Source organism: Chiroxiphia lanceolata, chromosome Z (genome assembly GCF_009829145.1).
Source record: "Chiroxiphia lanceolata isolate bChiLan1 chromosome Z, bChiLan1.pri, whole genome shotgun sequence".
Lineage (NCBI taxonomy): Eukaryota > Metazoa > Chordata > Aves > Passeriformes > Pipridae > Chiroxiphia > Chiroxiphia lanceolata.
The window spans coordinates 15,258,823-15,284,400 of NC_045671.1; the positions used below are offsets into that span (position 1 = coordinate 15,258,823).

The 25,578-nt window shown below is 39.9% G+C and overlaps 1 protein-coding gene and 1 long non-coding RNA gene across 3 annotated transcripts in view; both read right to left on the minus strand.

The window, feature by feature from the left end:
* The window catches only part of PLPP1 (phospholipid phosphatase 1), a 57,015-nt gene extending 32,771 nt beyond the window's left edge, over window positions 1-24,244 (minus strand). The window contains exons 1-2 of one of the 2 annotated variants that reach the window (XR_004354369.1): window positions 24,031-24,096; window positions 7,101-7,255 (exon numbers count right to left, since the gene is read on the minus strand). Coding sequence is in view for 1 of the 2 variants with exons in the window: in XM_032674772.1 (XP_032530663.1) it covers window positions 24,031-24,088 (58 nt within the window). In the remaining variant the exon portion in view is untranslated. Of the gene's footprint in view, window positions 1-7,100; window positions 7,256-24,030 lie in introns of both variants that reach the window. The other variant, XM_032674772.1, reaches the window with a different exon arrangement.
* On the minus strand, window positions 1,440-22,953 carry LOC116780185. Its single transcript, XR_004354370.1, has 4 exons — window positions 22,942-22,953; window positions 10,521-10,526; window positions 3,766-3,775; window positions 1,440-1,513 (listed from the first exon to the last, which is right to left on the minus strand). It is a non-coding gene; the product is annotated as an uncharacterized LOC116780185 (long non-coding RNA).
* Window positions 24,245-25,578: the final 1,334 nt, after the last annotated feature.

The window sequence follows — 25,578 nt, forward strand, 5'->3', positions numbered from 1 at the left end:
GAGTCTTAAAGTATTAGGTATCTAATAACCATTAAGTTACCATTAAGCAATCATTAATTGGAAGAGCTATGCACTGAAAAAAGTTAAAAACAGCTTATATAAAAGTTAAAAAAAAGCTAAAAAAGCTTATATAGTGAATGTCATGAAGTGTTTCTTCAGTTTCCTCCAAGTGCAGAACAGATTTAAGAAGTAATTCCACCAGTCATTTGTCTTACTGCTGTTCTAAGCACATTTCAGTGCTGAAAGGAGACATGCTCCATGAAAGCTTGAGAGAAAAGTTTAAAGTTCTAAAATACAGGTTACAATAAAACTGATCAGATTAACTTTACACTGTTAAACTAAACTGAAGTCACAGAACTACAACATTTGTAATTTACCTTTTGCTCAACCCAAGGCAATCATAAGCCTGAAAAGCCTTTTGATGTCTTTTTGGTTAAAATACTTTCCAATGTCAATATCTAATCCCTCATTATATATGCTCCCTAATCCCTATATGCTCCATATAGCTGGTTTAATTTACTACTTTTAAACACCTGTGGATTGGCTTCACTATTAGTAGCTAGTAGGAGGGAGGAGAAAAGTAGAAGTCAAACCAGAGGGGCAGCAACTGCTTCTGGCAAGTGAAACCATTAAGAGAAACTTTCCACAGTACTTATTATTTTGTTCTGTTCTATGGATCAGCAAAATCTGGTTTTGTGGGATTTCAAGGTGTTTTAATTTCTAAAAAATCAAAGTATTCCTTTTATATAGTAAGTGGAGCAAAAGAGCAGTAAAGGCTCTCTACTGAATACTTCCCATATGACAACACCAAAAAGCATCCCTGATCCCAAAAAGCAACACCTCATCTTCTAAGTCAATTGTAATGCAGTGAAGAAATTGCCTAAAGGGAAAATGGCAACACATATGTGAAGAGAAATTATAAGGTTGGGAAGAGGTTACCAGTAGGGTAATCTCAAGGATAAAGCCAACAAGTCAGTGTTATGCAGTGCATATGCATCCTTAATGAATAACTAGCAGAAGTACTGCTGACAGAGCTGGCAATTCTTTGATATAGTAGAAGATCAAGGGCAGCCAGTTCTGCCAGCAAAACAACTCAAAGACTGAAGCAAGAGCACAGGTGGGGATTTGTGCAGTTATAAGTTGAGAGTCATGCACTTGGATATTTAACAACTCTGTTGAGCTAGGAGCTTTTCAGTTCAAAACAGCAGGGGGAAAATAATATCTGCTTCCTGTGGCTTTTGTACATCAGTGTGTGACCATTAGACAAGTCATTCCAAAGGCATTAAACACTCTTTACCAGCTGACAAAAATTTCTTCTGAAACCATACTCAATCAGAATTGGCAAACACGTTTGATTTCAATTCATCTATCCTAAACACAGACAGAAAAGGACTGCTAGGGTACAGTCTTCATCTCAAAAACGAGAAAAGTTTGGTTTTGCATAGTTCAGCAGAATCCAAGGGCTGTAAATCAGCCAATTGCATAGGCTGATATCAGAAAAAAAAGAGCAATACTAATCCAACAAGCAACCAAGAATTAAGGAATTACAGACACAGCCGGTAATAAAGATATAGGGAGAAATATAGGCTTCTGAAATGTTTCAATCAGAATATAAGAGGTAGAAACACAAGTAGCTCAACTGGTAAGACTAAGTATTTGAAGCAATTATAATACACTTGTCCAAAAGTCTGACTCATACAGCATAATGGATTAGATTTCCTGACAAAGTGGTGTGATTTCTGACTGATTATGTTAGAGTTTTTTCCATAAATATCTCAGGTCTATTTCTTTCCAAATTTCTAATCTTGATTAGGTTTCTTCACTGTTACTGGGCACAAAGTTGATCATTCCACAGACCTAAAAGTTGACCATTATCACTCTAAAGAGAGAACATCAGATTATACACGTTCCTCAAGTTGTCCTTTTCAATCTCCTCAGGAAGGATATCCCTTGACACCTACCCCATATTTCACCAGCTATGTTACTGCCATCTTTTCTATCTATTGCTCTGAGTTCCCTACTTTGCTGCCTCACCGCACATACTCTCCTCCAAGGCATTTATGACTATACAGAACAGGGCAGACTCCTGGAGAGCTCTACTTGACACCTTCCTCCCTTACAAAGGTCAAGGAGTACTAATTCCTACTGTCCACTTCTCAGAGTCCAATGAATTATGTATACATTTAAGGATTCCTTATCTAATCTCATGACTGTTTAGTTTCTTAAGATTTTGGTGAAGTAATAACTTGAATATATAGATCTAATTAATAAGATTTTCTTTAAAAATGCTGCCTTTAGCCTGAGTACTCTATCTTCCTAATGTATCAAAGGGATTAGGATGAGAATAGATGTGACTGACACCAAGAAACAGGAGGTATGTTTCTGACAGATTATGAAGTTCAACAACATTGCCCAAAAAGGTCTTCAATGTCATAAACAGACCAAAAAACAATGAAGATAACACACTATCTTTTTCTGAAGGTTTACCAGGTTAAAAGGCAGAGCATAAAAAAATTACTTATAAGCAACCTGAAACCTAAAAGTTAAGCTGAAATCCACTGTCGTATAAAACAGCAGGTTTAATTTCAACTAGTTGCAAACTATCAGAGGGGGACATAAAGCTTAGACACTGCTGAAAAAATGAAGAGTACATGTACCAAACAGTCTTCAATAAATTAGTCCCCTGATTTATTAGTCTCTACCATAGCAGTAACTACACTTGTCCCTGAAGACAAATTAGCCCAGTAAGTGCTAATTTTGGTTAATCAACTAGGTGCTGTCAATCAAAGTTTCCCTGCAAAATTAATCTCTTTCACAAGCAGAGCATAAAAGATTAGTTTCTTTTGCCAGAAAAGAAATCAGGAAATTGCCTCCCAAGTATGACTGTGCTAATCTGTAGGAGCAGAAAGTTTGGTCAGAACATTGGTATAAGGAGACATTGCCAGAAACATTAAGCCTAATGTCTAATAGGTTAAAGCTGGCACAGGAGCAAAGCTTTGTAGGTCCCCTTTGAGAAGGCATCAAGATACTTTAGACATTAGTTTTTGCCAAACCAAACTTAGGAATGTTTTGGGTTTGCCTTTTGTTTGTTTGTTTTGTTTAAACTAGTTAGAAATCAATGTGACCTGACTACCTAGATATCTTTTGGATGTGTTGAAGGTGGAGAAATTAAGTCCTACAGGCTCATCATGTTCTCTCTCAAACAAATCCCAAACAGCAGAGGTCATCCCAGAGAAGTGACTTAATCAAAATACCATTTACTAACAAACACTTCCCCTGTCAGGAACATCAGCATTTGCATTATCTGTTTTGGTAGCAGCAAGTTGTGGCAAACTACTTAGTTTCCCAGGAACTCAGTGCACTACTTTGGCTGAGTTAGAAGACCTGACACACAACAGTCCATCATATAATAGAAACCCACCAGTGGTTTATGAACATTCAGCTCCCAAACCGAGCTGCCAGGCAAAGTTTTGGCAGGGAACTACAGAAACCCTTTTCAGAACTTAGTACAGGGAGCAGATGAAACTCAGTAACTCTCAAGTTGCTCTGTTGTTCTGCTCCTCTGGTAAAAAAGTTGTTTCAGAGGTTTCCCTTGCTCTGTGCTTCTCCCTCCCCTACTCTCACCTATTCAAATCTAAGAGAAGCTGCATGAGTGTCACTGAAGGTAGCAGTTCGAAGAAACAAGATGACTGGAGGAAGAGAAAAAACAACTTGGAGGTGAAGTCACCAGAAAAGACCGACTGAATGGGACATCTACAAATAGACATGGTTGGACCTCACCAAAGGGGAAAGATTGACATTAATTTGTCAATTATATTTGAAAAACCTGGTCTCATGCAGACAGCTAAAAACCAAAAATGCCAGACCAAGTAGATTTGAAAATATTCCCAGAGTTGCAATCTATGGACACTAGCCTCTAACTGGTTCATGACCTTTAAATTATACAGAGTTACTTTCTAAACATCTCTATGAAGACTTGGGAAGGTAGAAGTATCAGAAAGCTCTTCCTGCATTCCTTAAGTGTCAGATATCATGGATAAGTGCTGCTCTGGACACTGGCCTAGCCATCTAGACAGATTCATTTTTCCAGAGCACTACCAAGGCTTGTTTGATCCTAAATCTCAGAAAATTCTAATACAAAAATTGTGCTTCCCATCAAAATAGAACAATTTGGAAAACTGAGATGCAACATACTATGAAGTGGCACTTGGAAAACAATAAACATGAATTTCTTTCCCAGACACTATTTCCTGATAAAAGGTGGCAATGGTATCAGGAAAGGTTCAGAGCCATAAACAGAATTATGATCTCTAAGAATATTATTTTAATTTTTAATTTTTTTTAAGATTCCCAAGAGTTTCTAACATATCTTGTAAATCTCCATAAAATGTCACCTAAACAAATCCATGTTCATGTAGCCGAGTTTCTTTTATGCACAGAGAGAGGTTTAATAATAAAATATCTATGCAGGCTTTGGGGTGTTGGAGTTTTTTTGTTTGTCTGGTTTTAGGGTTTTTTTTCTCCTTTGAAGTTATTTTATATACCACTGTGGCCTACCCCAACAACTTAACCAAACAAGATCTTTTATTATTATTATATAGCAAGATGTTCAAGCCACTTTCTACTACACTTTTAAGACAAGCAAGGTGATAGAGCAGCAAGGGGCATGTGCATAAAAATACTTTAAGCATTTTGGCTTATATTTCATTAGGTTTTAGGGACTAAGGTCTAAATAAGCAAACAGCAATACCTGTACATTATTAAATGCTAAGGCTGTAATCACTGTACTACTCAATTAACTATTTTTTCCACATTGCAGATGATTCTTTTTGCTTCCCTTAGATTTCTACCACAAGGTTTTTCTCTCTCACAATGTGACAGATTGTAAGAGAGGTGTTAAGTCCAACTACTTAGGAACAAGTATCATGTTTGAGGGGAAAAAAGTTTGCACAAAAGTGCAATTGATAGACTTTTTACATAGTATTAGACCAAATTTTTACCATCCTTTACTAGTTCCTTCATTGAGAATTCTGTTCCTTTCAGAAGCCTCATGTCAGGACAACTTTTTTTACTGCATGTAGGATAATCAGTGTTGTTGCCCAATAATCTTTCATAAGTGAGCTGTGTCCCTGGTGAGGATATTGAGTCTGGAACACACTACTTCCAAAAACTTAAACTGCCTGGGAAAAAGGTCTCAAGTCTTGATTGAGTCATACCAAAACAAAAAACAAGTCTGAATGTCAGATTCCCAGACTGATCAACTTTCCCTTCCATTTTGAATAAAGGCAAGCTTAGAGACAGAAACCACTGAACAGGAACCTACTTTCAACTCAGGAAGTTGTAATATCCCAAATGTCATTCTCTCTAGCTCCACACCTTACCCTAGTCCTTAGTTTCCAGTAGCCATGGAAGATTTTTCATGTCTTGCATGAGACTAAAGAGCTCTCTAAATTTGAAATGCAGATTAAGAAAGCCAGGTTAGAATGTTAACTACAGAGAGCAATTGCTTTAAGCTTTGTAAAATGTTCAGACTGAAAAGCAAATGATCTGGCTAGGCTGTACTGTAACAGAACTAAAAGTGCTTTAGAATTTTTTCTTAAATCTCTCAGCATGGAGACTAGAAGTGATTGTTCCAATTATATACTCCAGGCTCCAGCACAAAGCCAGGCAATGAAAATTCACTGTGTGACCCCTACAAAAGTATCATAGCAGAAAAATATCAGAATAGACTGCAATCACTGACACATCTAATTCTAAGTTGTTACTACAAAGGTTATCTAAAATTATAGTCCATACTACTCTTTCAATATTGAGATTTAAGTGAATTAGCTCTAAGTCAGATGTTTCTCCACTGCTTTAGAGCCAGAAAAAAAAACCCACTCTTAATTGACTTTATATTACATTAACAACTTCTTGAAATGCAAGATAAGATATCAAGTAACTCAACAGATTATCAAACTGGAACTGGAACACCTCTTTAGAAGTCCAAAAGTGGACAGAGGTACAATTGTTAGTTCACCAGTACACTTATCAATTAAAGCACAAAGGAAACCCACTGGAAAAGAAATTTTCCCAAAGGCATGTTGAGGATGTATATACTTGCCAAAATTACAAACTTCAGACTTCTTTCTTTAATAGTGAAACTATACTAGTGTTGTTGTGCCAACCTTCAATTTATTGCACAGGCCTAATGCAAGCTTTAATGAATAAGGATTTAAGGGAAAACTAGAGTAGTGCATGTAGAGGTTCTGTAGGTATCTGTTTACCTGTTTTAAATGACTGCTTCCATCCTTAAACCACTTCATATAGTTCTTACTAATCAATTTAGCTTATACATTTATCAGATGAAACATTATCATCATCTTTCATATGTCTTGGTCAACCACCACAAGCAGAAATAAGATGTAGTTTCAGGTTCAAGACTATTCTGCACAGTTAAATTTTGGTTCTCTAAGTCATATCAAACCTTACTAAAAACTGAGATACAAGCAGGCTTCAAATATTATTAGAAAAACCTAGAGAAGAATAAAATTGTTCTTTGTCAAAATCATGTGCTCTTGAAAACACTGAGCCTCTTTTCTACAAGCAGTTAGATTTTCAGTCTCTGTATCCCATTTTGAAGGGTTTAAAGAGTCATCACATTACTTTTAAACCTAATAAAACCCACTGAGTCAAAATTAGATTTATATCCGTAGAAAGTATATGGAAGCAACAGTCACTATTTATAGGTATGTGCACTCCAGTATAGTACTAAGTTTTAATATTACAGGTGTTCAAGTTAACAGACTAACCCATTCTGAGCGAGAGATGCGTTTATACCATAACATTTTGGAAGCCATTTTACTCTCCAATGATCAAAGCCTAGACTAATACATTTTTTCTGCTCCTAAAACAAATAAAATTAGCAACTCTAGCAGTTAGAGATTAGTTCCAGATTTTCTGTGCAAACAAAGTAATAGCACCTTTCACATGCATATGACTATACATACATGGGATTTTGCCTATATAGACTGTCTTCAAAGCACAGTTACAGTACTGACCTCTAGGAAGGCATACATTTTACTCCCATCACCAAAGCTCCCTATATATTAGCTACTTACAGAGAAAATGGGCAGGGTGAACCCCACTGTGTAGAGGACAGTGGATGTGATGGTACTGTCATGGAACGGATACTTGATGCTGTCATCATTACAGAAAAAGCCTCTCTGATACGGTTTTATTTTGGCCAAGTTTAGAACACCAAGGGGTAAGCCAGCTGTTGGGGGAGGAAAACAAAAAACAAAAACAAGAAATACATGTGGTTAAATAAAAAAAAAAAGTCACTTTTAAACATGCATGGAGGAGGCTACCAAACATGCATAACTCAAATTTCCTAAGTATCATGCAATGCACACACTTACCTAATCCTGTTTATAAAAATTTATCTCTTTTAGAAGCCTATTTCAGAAGGACTCTGAGGTTGTTCACAGACAGAGTTCAAAGTCCTTTCATCATTAAGGTGAGTTGCCACACACTAAACCAAGATTACACTCAAAAAAAAGTATTTGCCACTCACACAACTAAATAGTTATTGAGGGCAGGCTGCCTGTTGTTTCCCCTCCTTTCCCACCACCCTACTGCCTTGACTTATATCTGAATTACCAGCCTTGTTCTGTACACTATAATCTGATCAGTGTTTACAGACACCAAGACAAAAAATACACACAGATTTTGCCATAATTACGGAGTTAAAGATTTCATGCAAGTAGTTTTCATGCAGGTAAGGGGTACAAGAGAACTGCAGAGACACCAATGGGAAATATAGACACTGGTGTGACTGGACTGTATCTCTTGGTAATGAGATTTATACCTTAAGAATGCATTTACACAGCTTTTGTACACTTTGGAAGACTTCTGCATGAAAATGTCTAAGTTATTAACATGAAAACTGAGACTCGGGTACAAATTATAACTCTCAGAACTTACACTGAGTCTAAGTGTGACATATTACCTATTCCCTCTCTTACAAGTTCACTTGCATTATACTGACAGTCATGTCAAAGAAGCCATCAAGGCTTCTGACAGCATGTGACCAAATACCACCATGCCCACTTCCCCGCTTCCCTTTGATCTATTGAGCAAAACTAGACTAACAGTGGATAAATAAGGTAATGCTGTAAGAGCTGCAAAATCCTGAAACAAAAAGTAGATTTTGGTTTAAAACAAGGTAAAAAAGGGCAAACTAAACTTTATATTTTCCGTAATGTTCATGTAATATGCAGATAGATGGTCTATATGTAAATCAGAGGGTAAGTGCAATTACTGACACAGAAAAGACTAGTCAGGATATAAACAACCTGCTGTACTGAGAAAAAAAACACATTTCAAAGAAGTTAATATGATGAGTGATTGCTTTGATTTCTGGTGACACTTGTTGACTACAAGGTAAGTAGCTTAAAGGGGTTTTAAATAAGCTTATTCCTATGTACTTCATTAGAAGAAAAGACATCAAGAGAGAAACAGTAGGAACAGAGTGATAAGTTCTGGACCCTTCTCTGGGCTGCTAAGTTGCAGCGCAAAGGCTTATGAAGTGCATATTGAAACTGTATGTGTTTGGTAATACTCCAAGCTTTCAAGTCCTCTTCTAATAAAATTGCTATGGTCACAGAAAGCAATTTGGGAGGAATTTAAATCCTCTTATGGAGCAGAGCAAAATTTTTTTCCACAAAACATCTGAAATATGAAGAACTGCCCATACTTACTGATGCTTACCATCCCATATAAAAAAACCATACAAAAATGCAAATAGCACTATGCTCATTTGACTTTAAGCACAAAGTTTTTCATTAAGTAGCACGATATACCATCAAATCAACTGCATCTCAAAGGTCTCCCTCCTTCCTTCCTCTGCTTTAATGACTGAGAAGAGAGCTGAAGCTTGACAGGTGGTAGAAGCAGACAAAACAGAATTGCAGCCCTTCAAATATGAAGGGGGCCACACTGAAGAACTCACATCGAAATTCCTCCAGCTGTATGTTCACGTGCCGGGAGACAACTTTCAGCTACACTCAAGGCCACTGCAAGATTCCACTAATATAACTCAGTCTTCCCTATGTTTATCTCTGCTACTGCACACTCAGCACCAAAATGATGGAGTGGTAAAGCCATTACCTAATTGATACAATCCTATCTTCTCAAAAAAGTCACCTGATTTTCACAGGCAGAAATATCCTCATGCTTAACTTAAGCAGCAGCTTGTGTTTTGCAGAACTGGACTACTTAGACATAAATACCTGTTTTCCAAGAAAAGATACTACAACCTAACATCAAGAATTTTTCTGTTTTGTTCAATTACATTTTCAGCCTTCCAGTTCAACATTTGAGCCAATATTGCCGGTTTTACAGTAAGGTTTTGAGGTGGTTTGTTTTGGGTTTTTTTCTAGGTTTAACTTCATGAAGGCTGGCCATTTCATTTTTACCAGATGCTGAAATACGTTCTCTAAGAGCTCCAGTTCAGAAACTAGATGGCATGCAATTCATATGCAAATGTCACAAAGAGTACTTAGCTCAAAAATTCCAAATTTCTTGCCACCAAAGTACACAGAATCATGAGTCATGTGGGTTTTTTTCAAGGAGAGCAATTACATGAGTGTACACGAAAAAGGAAGGTACCCTCAGTTTGACAACTGTTTTAAGGCAGTTTTTTTAAGCCTACCAGCAAAAGTTTGAATATGAAGGGAGAATTGCTCACTTTGTAACCTAGGTAAGACAGAATTTCAAGGACTTTTTTTTTTTTAATTAGGGATAATTCCTGCCAGTAAGAGCTATGCACTCAGTCTTCATTAAACAGATGAAAGGAACCCAAGATTTAATTTTTTTTCTTCTTCATGTGAAATCTGTTTATAAAACTATTTTGTGATTAACTGATTTACTACTGCCTATACATTTAAATATGTCTTCATACATTTTTGTTCTTTTCTATATCTATTTCACTGAAAGAAAAGGATGCACCTTTTTGTTAAATCAGATTGATCTGTCTACCTTATGCAGTACTTAGAAAGTAGATTTAAAGTGTGTTTTTACTTTCAACAATGAGATTCTAGGAAGAGGAAAAAGGAAAAGCAGCAAATAAAGAAGTCAGATGAGGACAGTTTCAATAAGACTACAAAATTAATTTGTATAGGCTATAGTAAAAGAGTAGGAAAAAAAGGAAGTTGGTTACATATCTTACGCTGCCCACTTCCATTTTTTTTTCATTACTTTTAGGAGTTCCTATGGCAATCCAAATGATGTACTGCTTTCCAGCAGTGGAATAGAAGACTTTATGAAATGGTATTTAGTTGATCATTAACCTATCCCAAACAGTAGTTTACTATTGCTCATTTTACAGGGAGAGAAGACAACAAGTAATACATGTAAGCAAACAATCCTGAAGTTTTCACTGGAAGAGGAAAAAGAAAAAAACCCACTACTAATGTACATAACAGGCCAGTATTGGATCAGAAGTGTCAAGCACCTCCATGACCTTTATGCAGGTTGACTGTACACTGAAATTCTGAGAAATGTACATTTGTTCAGTCTCATTAGTTTCTACAAACTGGAGGAAAGATTGACCAAGATCTAGTGCAAGATTACAAGGCTGAAAGGCAATCTTGTAGATCAGCTCTCATTCCTTGCCCTTTTCACAATATGCTTTCTCTTCCTTTTTACCCAGACAGTACCAGCAGTAACCTCCAAGGATGCTCTTCTAGGTAACTTTATACCGTAAAGGATCCTAATGGTTTAGTTGTTATTCATATCCTCTAAACCATCAGATATTAAAAAGCACTATAACTTGAAGTTCTGCATGCTTCAGACTGGAATTTCTCAGATTTGGAGTTTCTCTATTTTTTGTTAAAACTTTTGCAGTTGATCTTGTCAAGATACTAGAGACCAACATGTTCTGGGCTGGTTTGCAAGGTAGTAGCAGGAAACAGACAGCAGCCCTCTAATGTAGTTTCTCTCCCTTTTAATTATGCAGAGAAAACAACTTGATCACTCAAGTGCTCTGGAACTATTATAAAATGAGGCATTTCTCCTGTAATGCTCACACAATCAGACTCTAGCTAACCGATAGGCCAGGTTGGATGGTGCTTTAAGCAACCTGGGATAGTGAAAGGTGTCCCTGCCCATGGCAGGGGTATTGTAATGAGATAATCTTTAAGACTTCCTCCACGCAAACTGTCCTATGGTTTTATAACCCTGAAAGCTACAGATGTAGTAACAAAAAGAGACTGCAGAAATTTGAAGCTTTTACCTATGAAAGAAAGGTAAAAAAAACTTCATACACATGAACAAGAACAAAAGCAAACAGGACGGAGGGGGAGAGAAGAAAGGCAAGAATGATGCTTGAATTACTGAGCAGGGATTGCAGGGAAGGAACAGCCTTAAGTTTGGGCTAGACCAGGGCAACATTTGTACAGAGTGAAGTTAAGCTAGTTGAAATAGTTACAAGGGGCTATGCTGAGTTCACAAGGAATTTCCAACTCTGATTTGTAGGTTCAAACCCTGTTGTAGTGTACTTTCCATGGAACACCTACAGCAATTCACAGTAATATAAGTAGCCTTAAGGAACTATTTAATCACATCTGGCTGGACAACATGGCATGACACAAAAGCCTATGAGGAAGGAAGGAAAGGAAGTCCAGACTGGGAAACTTAGGGAGGAAGTCCCTGTGAGAACTGTCCTCCACTCACAAAAAGGGAATGTCAAAAATAAAATACCAATGCCCAAGGGAAGAGAGTTTTTTCCAAAGGAAGATTGGTTAGTGAAAAGGTGATTATGTTATATTTTTACTGTTTAAGCCTAAACCAAAAAAAAAAAAAAAGGCATTTAAATTCCAGTTTCTCCCTCAAATGGAAGTGATGGATACCAAACTATCATCTTTTTACAATGTGCGTAACACACCACACTATTCTGATTTGTGGCATTTATCACACTTCTAATTTTAGAGTTAGATGCTTAAGCTTCTTAAGCTGCTTAAGAAGTCAGATTCTGACACTCAGGTGTCCATGTAGCTTTGCTAGCAAGCTGCATATTTTCCTTAAACAAGGAAAAAACAGCATTTATAGTTGAATTAGCAACTTTTACAGCAGTTGCACAAATATTTAAGACCAGCAAAGAATATTGTCGTTTTGAAAGGTTTTTGTTGTCTGAAAGGAAAGAAACTCGGGAAGTTTCTAACCATTTCAGTGATACTGTACTACCTATTTCAGAACCAGATGTGGTGCTCACAAAACTCAGCTAAGCTTTCAAGATCAACTCAAGACAACCTAGACTGTCTGGTCCTCCTCCAACTTCTGGCCATCCCCTTCCTTGTCTCGGCATTAGTTTTTCACACCAAGTTTTCCAGAAAGAAAAAGCCCATGAGCACACAACACAGGTTTTTCAGGGGCACTTGGTCATCTGGTTGAGTGTATTACTGTGAGAGCTGGTTCAAAGGACAGATTAGGAACATGTAGCCAATGGTGTGGAAGAAAGGAGAACTAGGACAGCCTGGGACAGATCCGGTTCCACAACTCATGAAATTGTTTCCTGGTCAGTGGTGCTTTCTCCCTCACAATTTTAAGTAGTTCCAAGGAATGCACTGTATTTTGTAAACATCCTTTCTTTAACCCAATTGGCCTCATTATCTGTGGAAGCAACTGGATCTCCACTTGAGGCTCTGTGCAATCTTAAACGCATGCTGAATTGCTGTTTCAGGTTCTCCACAGCACATTAAGACTCCATGCTCCTATTTAGTCCTCTTCATTAAAACAAATGAAGTTCTCTCCATTAAAACAAATGAATATCTAGAAACTAGGAGAAAGGTAGTTACCCCTAAAGAAGACTATGGCACTGATTCTAGTTAGCTTGATTATTAACCAAAGATTTTTCCTCATATTGCAATAAACTCACAAGCAAATGCTAATTACAAGAACCTGTACTAGGCTAAGCTGAGACTGAGAAGAATTTTTATGTTTCTCTAAACTTACCTGAAAAATAAGATCAATACATTCTGCACTTGATGTGCTGACAAAATCAGCTTCAGCTTTTGTAAACAAATACACAATTTACAGTTAAGGGGTCAAACAGTAATTTGAGCTGTGCTGGAGAAATAACCTCCATACAACATGGCAAATTATGAGCTCAAAACAGATCAGTTACTTTTTACAGCTCATATTTTATTAAACAGGTGATGCTGCTAACCCCACAGACAGATAAATGTCATCATTTCAAGCTAAACCTATACATCTGGTAATCATGACTGAGAGTAAGGGAGAATTTAAGTTCTCCCACTCTCACACTTGTATTTCTGCTTTTAATTTCAGACAGGACAACCATGTTTGCTTTGCTCTTCATTTTTTAATGTACAGTAAGGAAGTATGCAAGACACTTAAAGAAACTCACGTTAATCTGCTGGAAAGAGTTTAGAAGCATCTGTAAAAGACTGTTCCCTGCAGAAAAGCAGATGTGCTGAAATTCTTTTTCCATGAACAGTCAAGAGAAAGACTCAATAGACAGGAGGTTCTGAGAACACAAAAAACTACCCAGAGGAAGAACACCTTAAAATAATGAGAAAACATTTAGACTTTTGATACCTAGAGGTAACGGATGTACAAAAGAAAAATCAGTGCACTATTTATTTTCAGTAGCTGAGATAAGTGGGTAGCTCACAACCTAACTCCTATCTACTTTAAGAACTTTATCTCACTTTTCTACGCTAAGGAATGCAAAGCATTTCTAATACCAGCACATTGATTGTTCTGATAACACCAGAAGCTGTGATAGGCTTCAGTAAACAGTATATATGTATTTAAAAGCATGCACAGCATTCTAATCTCTCCTACTATTCTACTTGCAACTTTATGCTATTAATATTTTTATTTTTTCTCTGATCTATGATTTGACTAGCAGAGAAGCCAGATCAGCAACTGAGCGAGTCCCTCAGCACATCTTACACTTTTGGTTGTACCAAGGCAAGGGGAGTGGAGACAGGAAGTAGAGGAAACCTTCCTCTGAGTTGGAACAGCCTCAACAGACAAGCATGCAATTTCTAGTCTAGTAAATTACTAAGACAGAACTACATCCTATCCCAGTTTCTCTGCATTCAACAGTTTAGTATTACACAAGGGCACTAGCTCAGTCATCTATGTTCCCGACCCATTAGAACAGGTCAAAACACATATAAAAACATTAGCATGGACAAATGTATTCTCCCTTATATCTACATTTCATTCCAAAAAACAGACTTTTAGAAGTACTACCTGTTACTCTAGAAACCATGCAATTCTCTCTTCTGCGACCACTGAGAGAAGTGCAAATGTGAAACAAAAAATGCAGAAGCAAGACAATAATATATCTTATCCTGCTCTATTGCTTACACAGAGCAACATATTCAGGTCAAGTGAGCCAACTGCAGGTCACAAGTAAAGGCTGTGCCCTGGGCTCTGCTCTGATCAGAGGGAAAGCAAGCTGAAGCTAGCCCAGGGATGGACAGACACCTGGAAGTCATTAGCAGTTCACTGAGTGCAGCAGAGGCTAACTGCCCAGTTACTGAGAGACCTGACAAAGATTTAAGACCCCCACACTAATAGCTAAAACACACTGGGGGATCAGAGGCAGGGCAGGTGGAACAGGAGAGGTCAGCAGCTCCTTGTCTTTCAGCGCTGCTCATAAGGTGGGGAAGAATCCAACCAGCTGCAGCCAGAGCAAACAAGAGTGACTTCTCCCTCTGTAATCCCTCCTGTTTAGGGGAATTAATTAATCACTGCTTGCACTACATGCTCAGCATTATATTTACTGTTAAAGGCTTTGACTGTACTGTCTAAGACTTAAGAAGCCCACAGATACAAAAGCATGTATAAGCCTCCAAAGATCTAGGTCTTCTACACACCATCCACCTAAATCACTGGGTTTACAGATCAGGAGAGCAACATAGCCAAAGAAACTGAACTGTCAAGGTCAGCTGCTGACAAAACAATGAGGGATTTTTTTCTTTTTACTGCAGGTGACAACTTTGAACATCATTTAGGACCACTGCTCATTTAAACCTGAGAAGTTATAACTATTTTTCCATTTTAATCTTTGTTTTGTGGGAGTGCACAGCAAGAGGCTTTCAGAGTATTTCTCATGTTATCTACACACCCTAACTTGAAATACCATTTAGTTTCAAGAAATATAATAGGCAATTTGTTGTCAGGAGCGTAAATGATCTTTTTCCAATGAGTTCTACAAGCATAACAATATTTTATTTAAACAGTCTTTAACAAAGTCAGGCCTTACAACAGTAGTGCTAGAGAGGGACTCAGAATTTCCATTACATTGTATACCCTGTCATACACCAGAAAGTTACTTTACACTTACACACTGCTGCATGCCATCATGTTTAAGACAACAGAACATTTTTTCCGTGTTTGACTGAAGTTTGCAGTGCCTAATGATACATTGTGATAACATAAACTCTATCACAAGCTCAATCAAAACACATTTTAAAGGGAAAACTGACAGTACCCTATATATTTTTGAGCCATCAGAGCAGCTGTTTTGTACTGATTCAGAAGACTGCTCAAGAAATCAGTTTAATCAGAACTTGTAAAAAATATTTAAGCAACATAAAGCATAGAAAGTCTTATAGTACTTATGTAATAGAGCAGGTGCTTGCTTTCCAGTTTTTAGTAGAAATTATCAGCACTAGATCTGTGATCTTAGGATTAGATATATAATTTTCTAGTGTTGATGGCTGTAGTCTTAAGATTAAAGAAGAGATGGGAAGAATGGTAAGAGTCTGCAAGCAGAAATAGTGACCTTACTTCCATGCCCAGGATCTCCGTTAGCATTAGACCCAGCTGTCATACTGCCTTGGAGTATTTTAACTTCATACTAGTACTGCAGTATAGGCTTACCTAAGAAAACAGAAGGTGAAGCTGTAACTTTCCTGAGTCAGCAAAAGCTACAAAATTCACTCAAGGAAACACTAAGAAAAGCAGACACTGACTATGATGATGACTAAGATGATTTTTGGAATTTAACGGGGAATAGTGTTCCTGACTATTTGCCAGGCTCAATCTCACTGCCTGCCTTCTGTATCCTTTAAAGGCCATATATGCTCCCCATATATGCTTGCTATTCCAGGATGAAGGACCACCGCCTCCCTAAGATCTTGCTCTATGGTGAACTTGCCACTGGCTGCCGCAAGAGAGGAGCCCCGAAGAAAAGATTCAAGGACTCCCTGAAACAACATCTCAGCCTTGGCCATATTGATCACCATAATTGGTCCACTCTGGCCTCAAATTGGGAGGCCTGGAGACACACCATCTATAACGCTGCGGAAGCCTTTGAGAACACACGCAGGATCTCTCTCGAGGAGAAAAGGCAACGCAGGAAGAACCGTGTCTTGCGGAATACACCATCTAAGGAGTCTTTCTGTTGTGCCTTTTGCAACCGGATATGTCTGTCACGTATTGGCCTCATAAGTCACCAACGTGCCTGTAACAAATGTGGATAAAGCCTTCCCAAATCTTCGTTCGCGAAGCCCAGCCATGATATGCTTGCTGCACATCAGAAGGTTCCCAGTTATAATAAGAAGTTTATTCTCTCAGGCCTCTCCACCACTAGCTTCCAAACCAGCCCCTTCAGCTGGTAGTTCACTGCCCTTCTGTACCTTAAAATAAGGCAGATAAATTTAGGTAAGTATGTGTTCCTCACCAACTCAGTACTCCAGTTTCAGAAAATATTGCACCTACTGTTTAGCTTCATTGACTCAGTCATCTAAGACTCAGAACAGACTTACAGTAATCTGCAGATCTGCAGTAACAAAATAAAACAGACAAAAATACACTAATATTAATTTGAGGTAAAAATTCCACCTTATTCTAAGAGAGGCAGAAGCTACTTGAGATGCTGAAATTTGATACACAATTCCTTCTACACTTAGGGCAAAAACAGAACATAATTCCTGTTTGGTAGTTTCCTCCTTCCCTAGGAAATAGATGACATAAAAAATTGTGACCCCTCTCCTATACCAGGGATGGCTAGGTAACAGAAGGAATACGTCATGAGATCAAAAAAGCCCCACACAGCCCCTCTGAAAGCTGCATGATTAGCAGTGGCAGCAAAGGGGAGGAGGCACTAAAATCTTGGCTATGTCTAGCAAAACCCGTTGTTACATCAGCATGATCACAGAAATAAGGATGTACTGATATTGCTTCTGCATATTTTTGGTTTCATTTAGCAGATTCTGGGTTTATAGATTCCAAGATGGGGGTCCTGAGTTGATATACTTACATTTTTTAATTCAAAATTTAAAAAAAGCTTTGCTCTTGTTGCCAGATAGCAAGACACCACATGAAGGAGAGATGCCAAAACTGAGTTGAAGTACAATACAAATAAAACCAAACTTTAACACACTTCTGAGTCAGATTCTTCTAGGTAACAGCTTTTTAAAGATGAATCTGCAAAGTCTATAATAGAGCAAGAACAGCCTATTCTTGTACTTGTCATTCAAGTCCTCTAACTCAATGTAATAACAGAGTGCTTGATAAGTGCACTAGACAGTTTCAACATTATCCTTCTATATATCATATTCTGCTAAAGAAGCTTACTTGGATCTATTTCTGGCTTCTATAAGAACAAGCAGTGTTCATTTTTACAGCTGAACCTGACTGTGCAACAAGAATTAACGTACCAGAGAATCTGGGAAGAGTAGTTTCAAAAACACAGCGCAGGTTTATCAATAGATACTTTTCAGTTCTGTGCCTTTGATATCAGTCTCATAACTTGAAAAGGAAAATTTCTCCCAGAAAGTGGGTCAACTCATTAGCAGTTGATTGTTAAACAAGAAGAGACAGGCATAAGATTCTTGATATACACAACACAGTTTTCTTCCAGTTTTAAAACTGCAGGATTGAACTACTCTGCCTGTTAAATTGCTCCTGGGTCTACTCACAGGTAGGACTGAGAGGTCTATTGCTACAGCTGAAGTGATTAGCTGTTCTAGTGAAAGTCTCCCTGGAGTTGGAACTAGATGATCTTCAAGGGGCCTTCCAACACATGGTCATTCTATGATTCTATTATTAGTGTTTCCTTATGTAGTGGTAACTATATAATTCCAAAAACAGTGTCAGAAAGTATCTTAAGGAAATCTTGCTTCTTCAAAACAGTTTTAAATTGTCTTAATTTTGGTCAAAAGTAGTTGTTCACTAGTTATCCATTATCTGAATTTCTAGTATTTGTGAATTTTTCCAGTTGTCTTCAGTCAACTATTTTACCTGAATAAAACCCAAGAATTAGGAGCTTCTTTTGCAGGATAGGGGATAAGGAAAAGAAGTGCCATCACCAATCTAAGCAGATACATCAATAAAACAAGGTCATTTTAAAGTCTACTTCTGTGGGTGGATATCTTGCCAATAGGTTTCTATGTAATTCTGTTCAGCAGGTTTGGTTTTTTTTTTTCATTCAAGGTGAGTTTGTTTTAATCCTCCTGGATTAAAAAGGATGAAAAGAGGATTGTCAGTCATTGGGGATAGTAAACCCATGTCACTTAGAAGGCTACAAAACTCAAATTTTCTTTTCACCAGGTACCTTCAAGAGTTGGGTCACCTCTTTGTGCTACCTGCCTTCCATGGCTCCAGTACAGTCACAAAGAGAAGACTACCACAGCTTTGTTCTCTCATCAGCATCTAGTCAGCAACAGTGGTCCTACATAAAACTGTGCAGTAGCAGACAACTAGGAATCAACTGGTGATTGTGCACCTTCAAACAAAGCTGCCTTCAGTCAGTATGAATTCATACTACCCAACTCTTTAAAACCAGGTCAGTGTGTTGAATCAGCTCAGAACAGCATTCAAAAGCACCCAAGCAGCTATAGAGGTGATGCGGGACTTCTTCAGTTGTTAAGAGATTGGATGTTTTATAATTTACTGTAATGTGGTACTTAAATTTTGTACAGAAAATGTCAGAAGCCCCTTCTCTCCCATTCCATTACACAAAGGTCACTGTCCTCACAAAAGCATGCTGCAAGAGCCCTTCTCAGTGCTTAAGGCCAAAAAAAAAAAAAAAAAAAAGGCAGCTGGTAAGGAACCTAAGAGCTGATAAGCATCTTCCTTTACTATGCCAAGAGGAAAGAATATAGAGTTTAAGATTTGGATCTTAGGAAGGCACTGGAAGGTGAATTAGGATTCACCCATCGCTGTATAAAGAAAGTGCAAGAACTTCTGGCTTTGAGTCAGGAGTTAGTACAAGATATACTTTAACAGCAAAAGCTGGCAGACCAAGAATCAGACTGCTGACTTTGAACAATGCTCATTAACAAGTTGAGTTCTAACCTAAAGTTTTTTTCTAGGCTTCTGAGCAAGAGGGAAGAGAGTCTCTGATAGAGCATCTTCCTTTATAAGGAGAAAATAAAAAGTGAATGTTGCAAAGAAGAAAGCACAGTAGGAGAGGAGAGATTTTCCCAGTTTTAGGTGACAGTTAGGTTTCCTATGAACAGAGTATGCCAATGAGTATCATCTCGTGGTACCTAGGGGACAGTGTCACTGAAGACAAACTGCTCTTTCACATATACTTGTAACAATGTATTCATGCACTAGAAAAAGTATTTAGCACCCACATGATGTGGAAAATAAGAATGGTGACACATATCAGTGAGTCACAAGTAACAGAGGAGGAGGTTTTATTTGAACTACGGCAATCAGGAAGTGCTAACTCACATAGGAGGCAGCCTTTCTTGACTGAACAGCAACACTGTAATCATCACCAAGACTGCTGCCTTCAGTGACGGCAGGAGTAAACACTCCTAAAAGAAAAGAGCAGCTCCTAAAGCAAAAACATTGTGCAGGGTGTGCAGTGTGATCCACCTATCTCACTCTCACTGGTCATATACTGCAAAAGCAAACTCACCTGTGCTATACACATGTATCTGCTGTTTAATGTATTACCCTGTATCACAAAATATCCCAGCAGTCTTTAAATAGCAAGCTTCAAGTGATCTAAGCATTTAGTATTTCTGGGTTTAGTTCACATGTCCTTCTGTTTGGAAGGACTAGAAGTCCTTCCCTTACTCAAGAAGTAATTTCATGACAAAAAAATAAAAAGACTGACACAGAGCAGCGAGGCAGTAGGAAAGTTTTCAGCTAGGTTCTTGAACCAGCACAGGTTAGGACACAGAGAGGAAGAAAGAAGAAATCTCTACACAAACATAACTAGATTGCACAGCAGTTTTAAATTTCACTGATTAATTCTTTACTTTTTTCAACATATTGCAGAAAAGTGGATCAGAACACAAAGGGATAAATTCTTTAGAAGGCTTCAATTTTTCTGATCTTAGGTTTTACATATTCTTGCATTACACCAGCAATCACATACTGACAAGTACAACTCTCAATTATTTATGATAGCTTGTCAGTAATTGCATAATCAGGCAAGGGACTAAAGGAAAATGTGTTGTATTGCACCCCCGCACTCAATTTAGGCATGAATTTCAACAAGTTCAGGCCAGAAGAAAATCATCCCAGAGTCTAGCGTGACAGAAATGTTTTCATTATGGCTCCAGTCACCATTGCAGAGCTAACTTTAATCTGCACCTTGTCTTAGTGAGAGTTCGATCTAAAGATAAATGTATTTAGTAGTTCTTTCACTGATTACAGGAATATTACCATGGGTTTCCCAACTTTGTTCTTTAACTGTTGTTTATATCCCTTAATCAAAAAGGAGCCTGATTTTTAATCAAAAAATAGACATGTAAGAGTGGCAGGGAATGTATATATAGTGCCTAATGAAGGCATCATTTGCAAGCTAACTAATTAAGCTAGTCTAATAAGGTGTTATTTTTTGCCTGACAAACTGCAAGTGTAGTAAACCATAAGAACCAAGCCTCAGTATCTTTGAAAAATAGTTTTACTATTGTCTAGAAAAGTCAGTCTCTGCCGTGCTATATAAAATGTCTCTCTATCAGAAAACCAAGGAGGGAGAAGTAACAGAAGTATGCGGGAGAAAGAAACCCTGCAGTCCAGGCCACTCATGCTTTCCAGTGACGGATGCATCTGACTACTGTTCCCTGGACTGCACAGAGCAAGGGAGCTGTTATCTGCAGCACTGCAGAGATGAACACGGACATGCAGCAGCACACACCCAGCACTGCAGATCAGCACACAAGGAATGCAGAAACAGCCGCCTCACACTATTTAAGGACAGATACTGCAGAAACCTGCAGCTTCTTTTTTTTTAGATTACAGAACAGAAAGCTAGTTTAATGCTGAAACACCAGTGTTATTTTTAGGAGAGGATTACCACACTGATAAGAGGGAAAGAGTTATTATTTTCTCAGAGCACCAAAGACTTCTTTCCCTGAATTCTCTCTCCCTTATTGGGTAATAATGTGGCTGAGGAAGGGAGTTTCCTTAAAGACAATTAAAAGCAACCTAGACTTAAGTTTCAGGCAACCAAACTGATCTCATGGTTTAATGCCACATAAAGGGGGAGATGTTTTTCCCCTCCTCCTTTTTTCCCCTCCCTGCATGCTTCCTCTTATTCTCTTACCTCAGCTCCATCTTAGGCACCTGTCAGACCTTTCAATAAAACCATTTAAATGACAGGAAAAAAAAAAAAAAAAAGAAAATCACTGTATAGCTCTTTTCCCCCTTCATTTTCTTTTGAAAAACTTGTGTTGAGAAAGAATGTACAAAGAATGGCTTGACTAAAACAGGAGCAAGTAAGTCAGACACACACAGAGTCATCCACTACTGCGGTGAGCTTATGGGTAAGTCAGGTCACTGTAATGTGAAGCTGGTCTTCATAGTGTTTAAACTTCCAGTTTTCTCTTGGAGGCCTCAGTCTCCGTAGTGTCTAGAGACAGTAGATACCACATTATCCACATCTGCAAGCAGATATCAAAGTGCACAAGTGGAGGGAAGGGCAGGGAAAAAGTGAGAGTTGAAGTCCACAATCAACAGTAACTATTCTTTTTACAGTAAAAAAAGAAAATTAAAATAGATTCCCCCATTAGACACACATAAAAACAATGTTCTTCTAAGGGCCTGCCTCAATCACATGGGAGCCAGAGAAAAGAGGAAGAGAATTTGGTCCTACAGCCACTATTTTTCCCATTCCTACACATATATAATTTTTTTGTCTCAGGTGCAGTTTCACTAAAACCTGCAACTTGATGCGTTTAGAGTTGCAGGTGTCAAGAGACTTTGTATCAGGCACTGCCTGCATTTTTCAGACTATTAGTAAGTAGTAAACAAGCCCAAGGGAAAATAAAAAGCCTGGCAACCCTCCAGCACACTGGGACACCAGATTAGTGCATCTGTGATCCAAATGCTACACGGGGGAGGGCAAGAGAAGGGAAAGGTATGTAAACTGATATTACACTGCAGAGCAAGGTCAAGAATCTACCTTCCAAGGTAACGAAGTAGGGGGCAGAAGTAGGGAGAACCCTCATTCTTTCAGCTAGATGACCCTCAAGTTATGTCTGCTACAGTCCTAATTTGAATATATTTTGTTTTCCTTGATTATTCAAGATTACTTACGATATGCCCATATGCTTCAAACACAAAGTATATGCAGAGTGCAAAATTTTTGCCTAATTATAAAGATTTTGTAATTACAATTATCAGAACAGACAAAACTGCTTCACTGACCTTAAGGACAGTACGAAAGTTTAAGCCTCACTACAGTGTAGCTTCATAAAACTTCTGATCTGCATAAAGACTGCTCCCACTAGACCACATGGATCCATTATCATTCTGCAAAACCTCTCTCTCATATAACATTAATTCCAAGCAATGCATCATTTATTCTAATTTTGCTCTTTCATGGTATTAGCTACAGGTACCACTGCAATTGGAAGCATCAAGTAACAAAAATGTTACTTGCTATGTTCATACTAATGCTACAGACATCTTCAGCCAAGAGGGACTTCACGTGCCAGGTCCGAACACCACACTCTGAACATGATGAGAAAGTGCTTAGATTTATTACTTATGTACTGTCATTGTTTGGCGCAGAAGCCAACATCCAAAACTAACACCTCCTAAGACTGACCAAGAATCACATCTTCAGGTACTCAGGACACTTCCCAGGCTCCTAAAACCCAGCGGTGCTACAAGTCTTTACAAATGAAGCTGCCCCTTCGCTGATCAGCAACTAACATTACTGCTCTTTACACTGTCATTACATGAAAGGAGAGAGTTAATGCAAATTGACAGGACATGAAGTAGTTTGATTAGAGAGACTGAACTAGGAGAAAGTAACTTTGGGAAGGTTCTGTTATTTGGGCTGGCCAAAACAAGCATTGCAGCACTGTGGCAGTGTGCTGTGGCTGTTTCGGTTCAACCCATGGCCATCACCGAGGCATCGTTCTGGCCCGACACCCGTCCCTCTCTGCTGCACACGGACACGAGGGCGCAAACACCGTGCTCTGAGAAATGCCGTATTTCGCTTTCAGCCTACAGCTACAGCCGTAGCTTACTGCCACCGACACCGCACGCAACTCAACCTTACAGCGAACCTCCGCTCTACAGCCGAGCACCATCGCGTCTGTGCCGGACCCTGGGATGGATGAGGCGTGTTCCCGTGTCATCAGCCCCTTCCAGGACAGCTTCCCGACCCACCTGGGCTAGCAAACATACCCCAGGCAACAGACATCTACCAGACATCCACCTTTCCAGCACTGCCTTTTGCCACAACCGGTTTTCAGCCGACAAAGAAGGTTAGGGAAGGAAGAGTGAGGATATCAGAGAGAAGAGGGAGTTCCAGATGTCAGTGGATAAGCTGCAGCACCTCCCTCCCCGCGAGGCTCTTCCCTTCCCCTCCCGGCTCGAGACAGTAACTGGAACCCCCCCTGGGAGGGCAGAGGCAGGAGGGAGGGCAGGGCGGCAGGCAGCGGCGGGAGGAGGCGTGGGGTGGCCGGAGCCCGCTCGGAGATTGCGGGGCGGAGTGGGGGGCGAGCATGCGGTCAGCGCGGTGCCGTGCGGGGGCAGCGCGGCGCTCCGGGGGCGGCCCCCAAGCCCCTCGGCGGCCCCCCGACCTACCCAGCAGCACGCAGAGCACGTCCAGCGCCACGAAGGGCAGCCGCGTCCTGTCAAACATGCTGGTGGTGCCCGGCGGTGACAGCGTCGGCCCGCGCGGCGGGAGCGCGGCAGCAGCACGGAGGGAGGGAGGGGCTCCAGGCGCGGCGCTGCGACGGAACGTGCCCCCCCCGCGCTCCCGGCACCGCTAAGGATCCGCCACCGGTCGCACTGCGCTACTACCGCCGTCACGGCCCCGGCACGGCTTTAAGGCGGCCGGGGGAGGGCGGCGGGGCCGGCCTGCAGGGAAGGGCGGGCTGGCGGTGGCTCCTCCGACCCGCCCCGCCCCGCCCCGCCCCGCCCCGCCGGCCCACCCGGCGGCCGCCGCAGCGCCTGGGCCAATCGCGCCGGGGACCGCCCCGGAGAGGAGGGGAAACAATTCGGGCCGCTCCGTGAAGAAGGGAGGAAGGGCAGCCCCGGAACGCCCCCCCTTGCTCGGCCGCCTGCTCCGCTCTCTCGACGCGGCGGTGGCCCCTCGTCCCCCGAGGGTGGGTGCCCCGCGGTCTGCCCTCACCTGCCGCCCCCAGCCCTGCCCCGATGTTCCACGGGCCTGACGGGGCTGGGGGGAGTCAGTCCTCCGCGGAGAACATGTAGAACATTCTCTGGGAGAAAAATCTCTGGGGAGGGTTGGGGTTTTTTTGTTTTGTTTTGTTTTGTTTTGTTGTTGTTGTTTTTTGGGTTTTTTTGTTTGTTTGTTTGTTTTTGTTTGTTTTTTGTTTTTTGTTTTTTTTTTAACAAGGAAAAAGCTGTTTCTGCCTCTGGAATCAATCACAGAGTCACAGATTCGGCCAGATCAGAAGGGAGCACAGTGGGTCATCTGGCCCAACCTCCCTGCTCAAGCACCAAGAAGAGCCTGGCTCCATCCTCTTGGCACCCTCTCTTTAGATATTTATAGGCATTGATGAGGTCCCGTCTCAGTAGTTTGTTCTCAAGGCTGAACAGGCCCAGCTCCCTCAGCCTTCCCTCTTAACAGAGATTCGCCAGTCCCTGAATCATTGTTGCCTTTCACTGGACCTGCTCCAGGAGCTCCATGTCTCTCTTGTCTTATGAAATCTGGGACACAGCACTCCATATGTGGCCTCACCAAGGCTGAGTAAAAGGGCTGGAAGAGTGCTGAAAAACTGTAAAAAAAAATTGCAAAACAGCTGTGAAGCAAAGTTTCAGTCCAACCCAACCCAAAGCAATCCTTTTCCTTGTTAAAAGCTTTTATTTGGAAAGAAGACACTTACCATCACAAAGAAAATGTTTTCTGCATAACCACATTATTTTATCAGCATTTATGACAAACTGGACAATTTTACTCACTGGTGTTGTTAGCACTGTTGGGCAGAAAAGTGTCGCTGCTTCCATGGATCACACTTGTGTTTTGTTGAAGGCAATCACAAGTAGGATGAGGAGCACTTCCCACACACAAGCTTTTCTGCCATTTTTCATGTATTCCACTCTCTAATTCTCTAAACAGTTTCACTTTGTGTCATATCCTAAAGGCTGAATAACAGGTTTGACAGATCA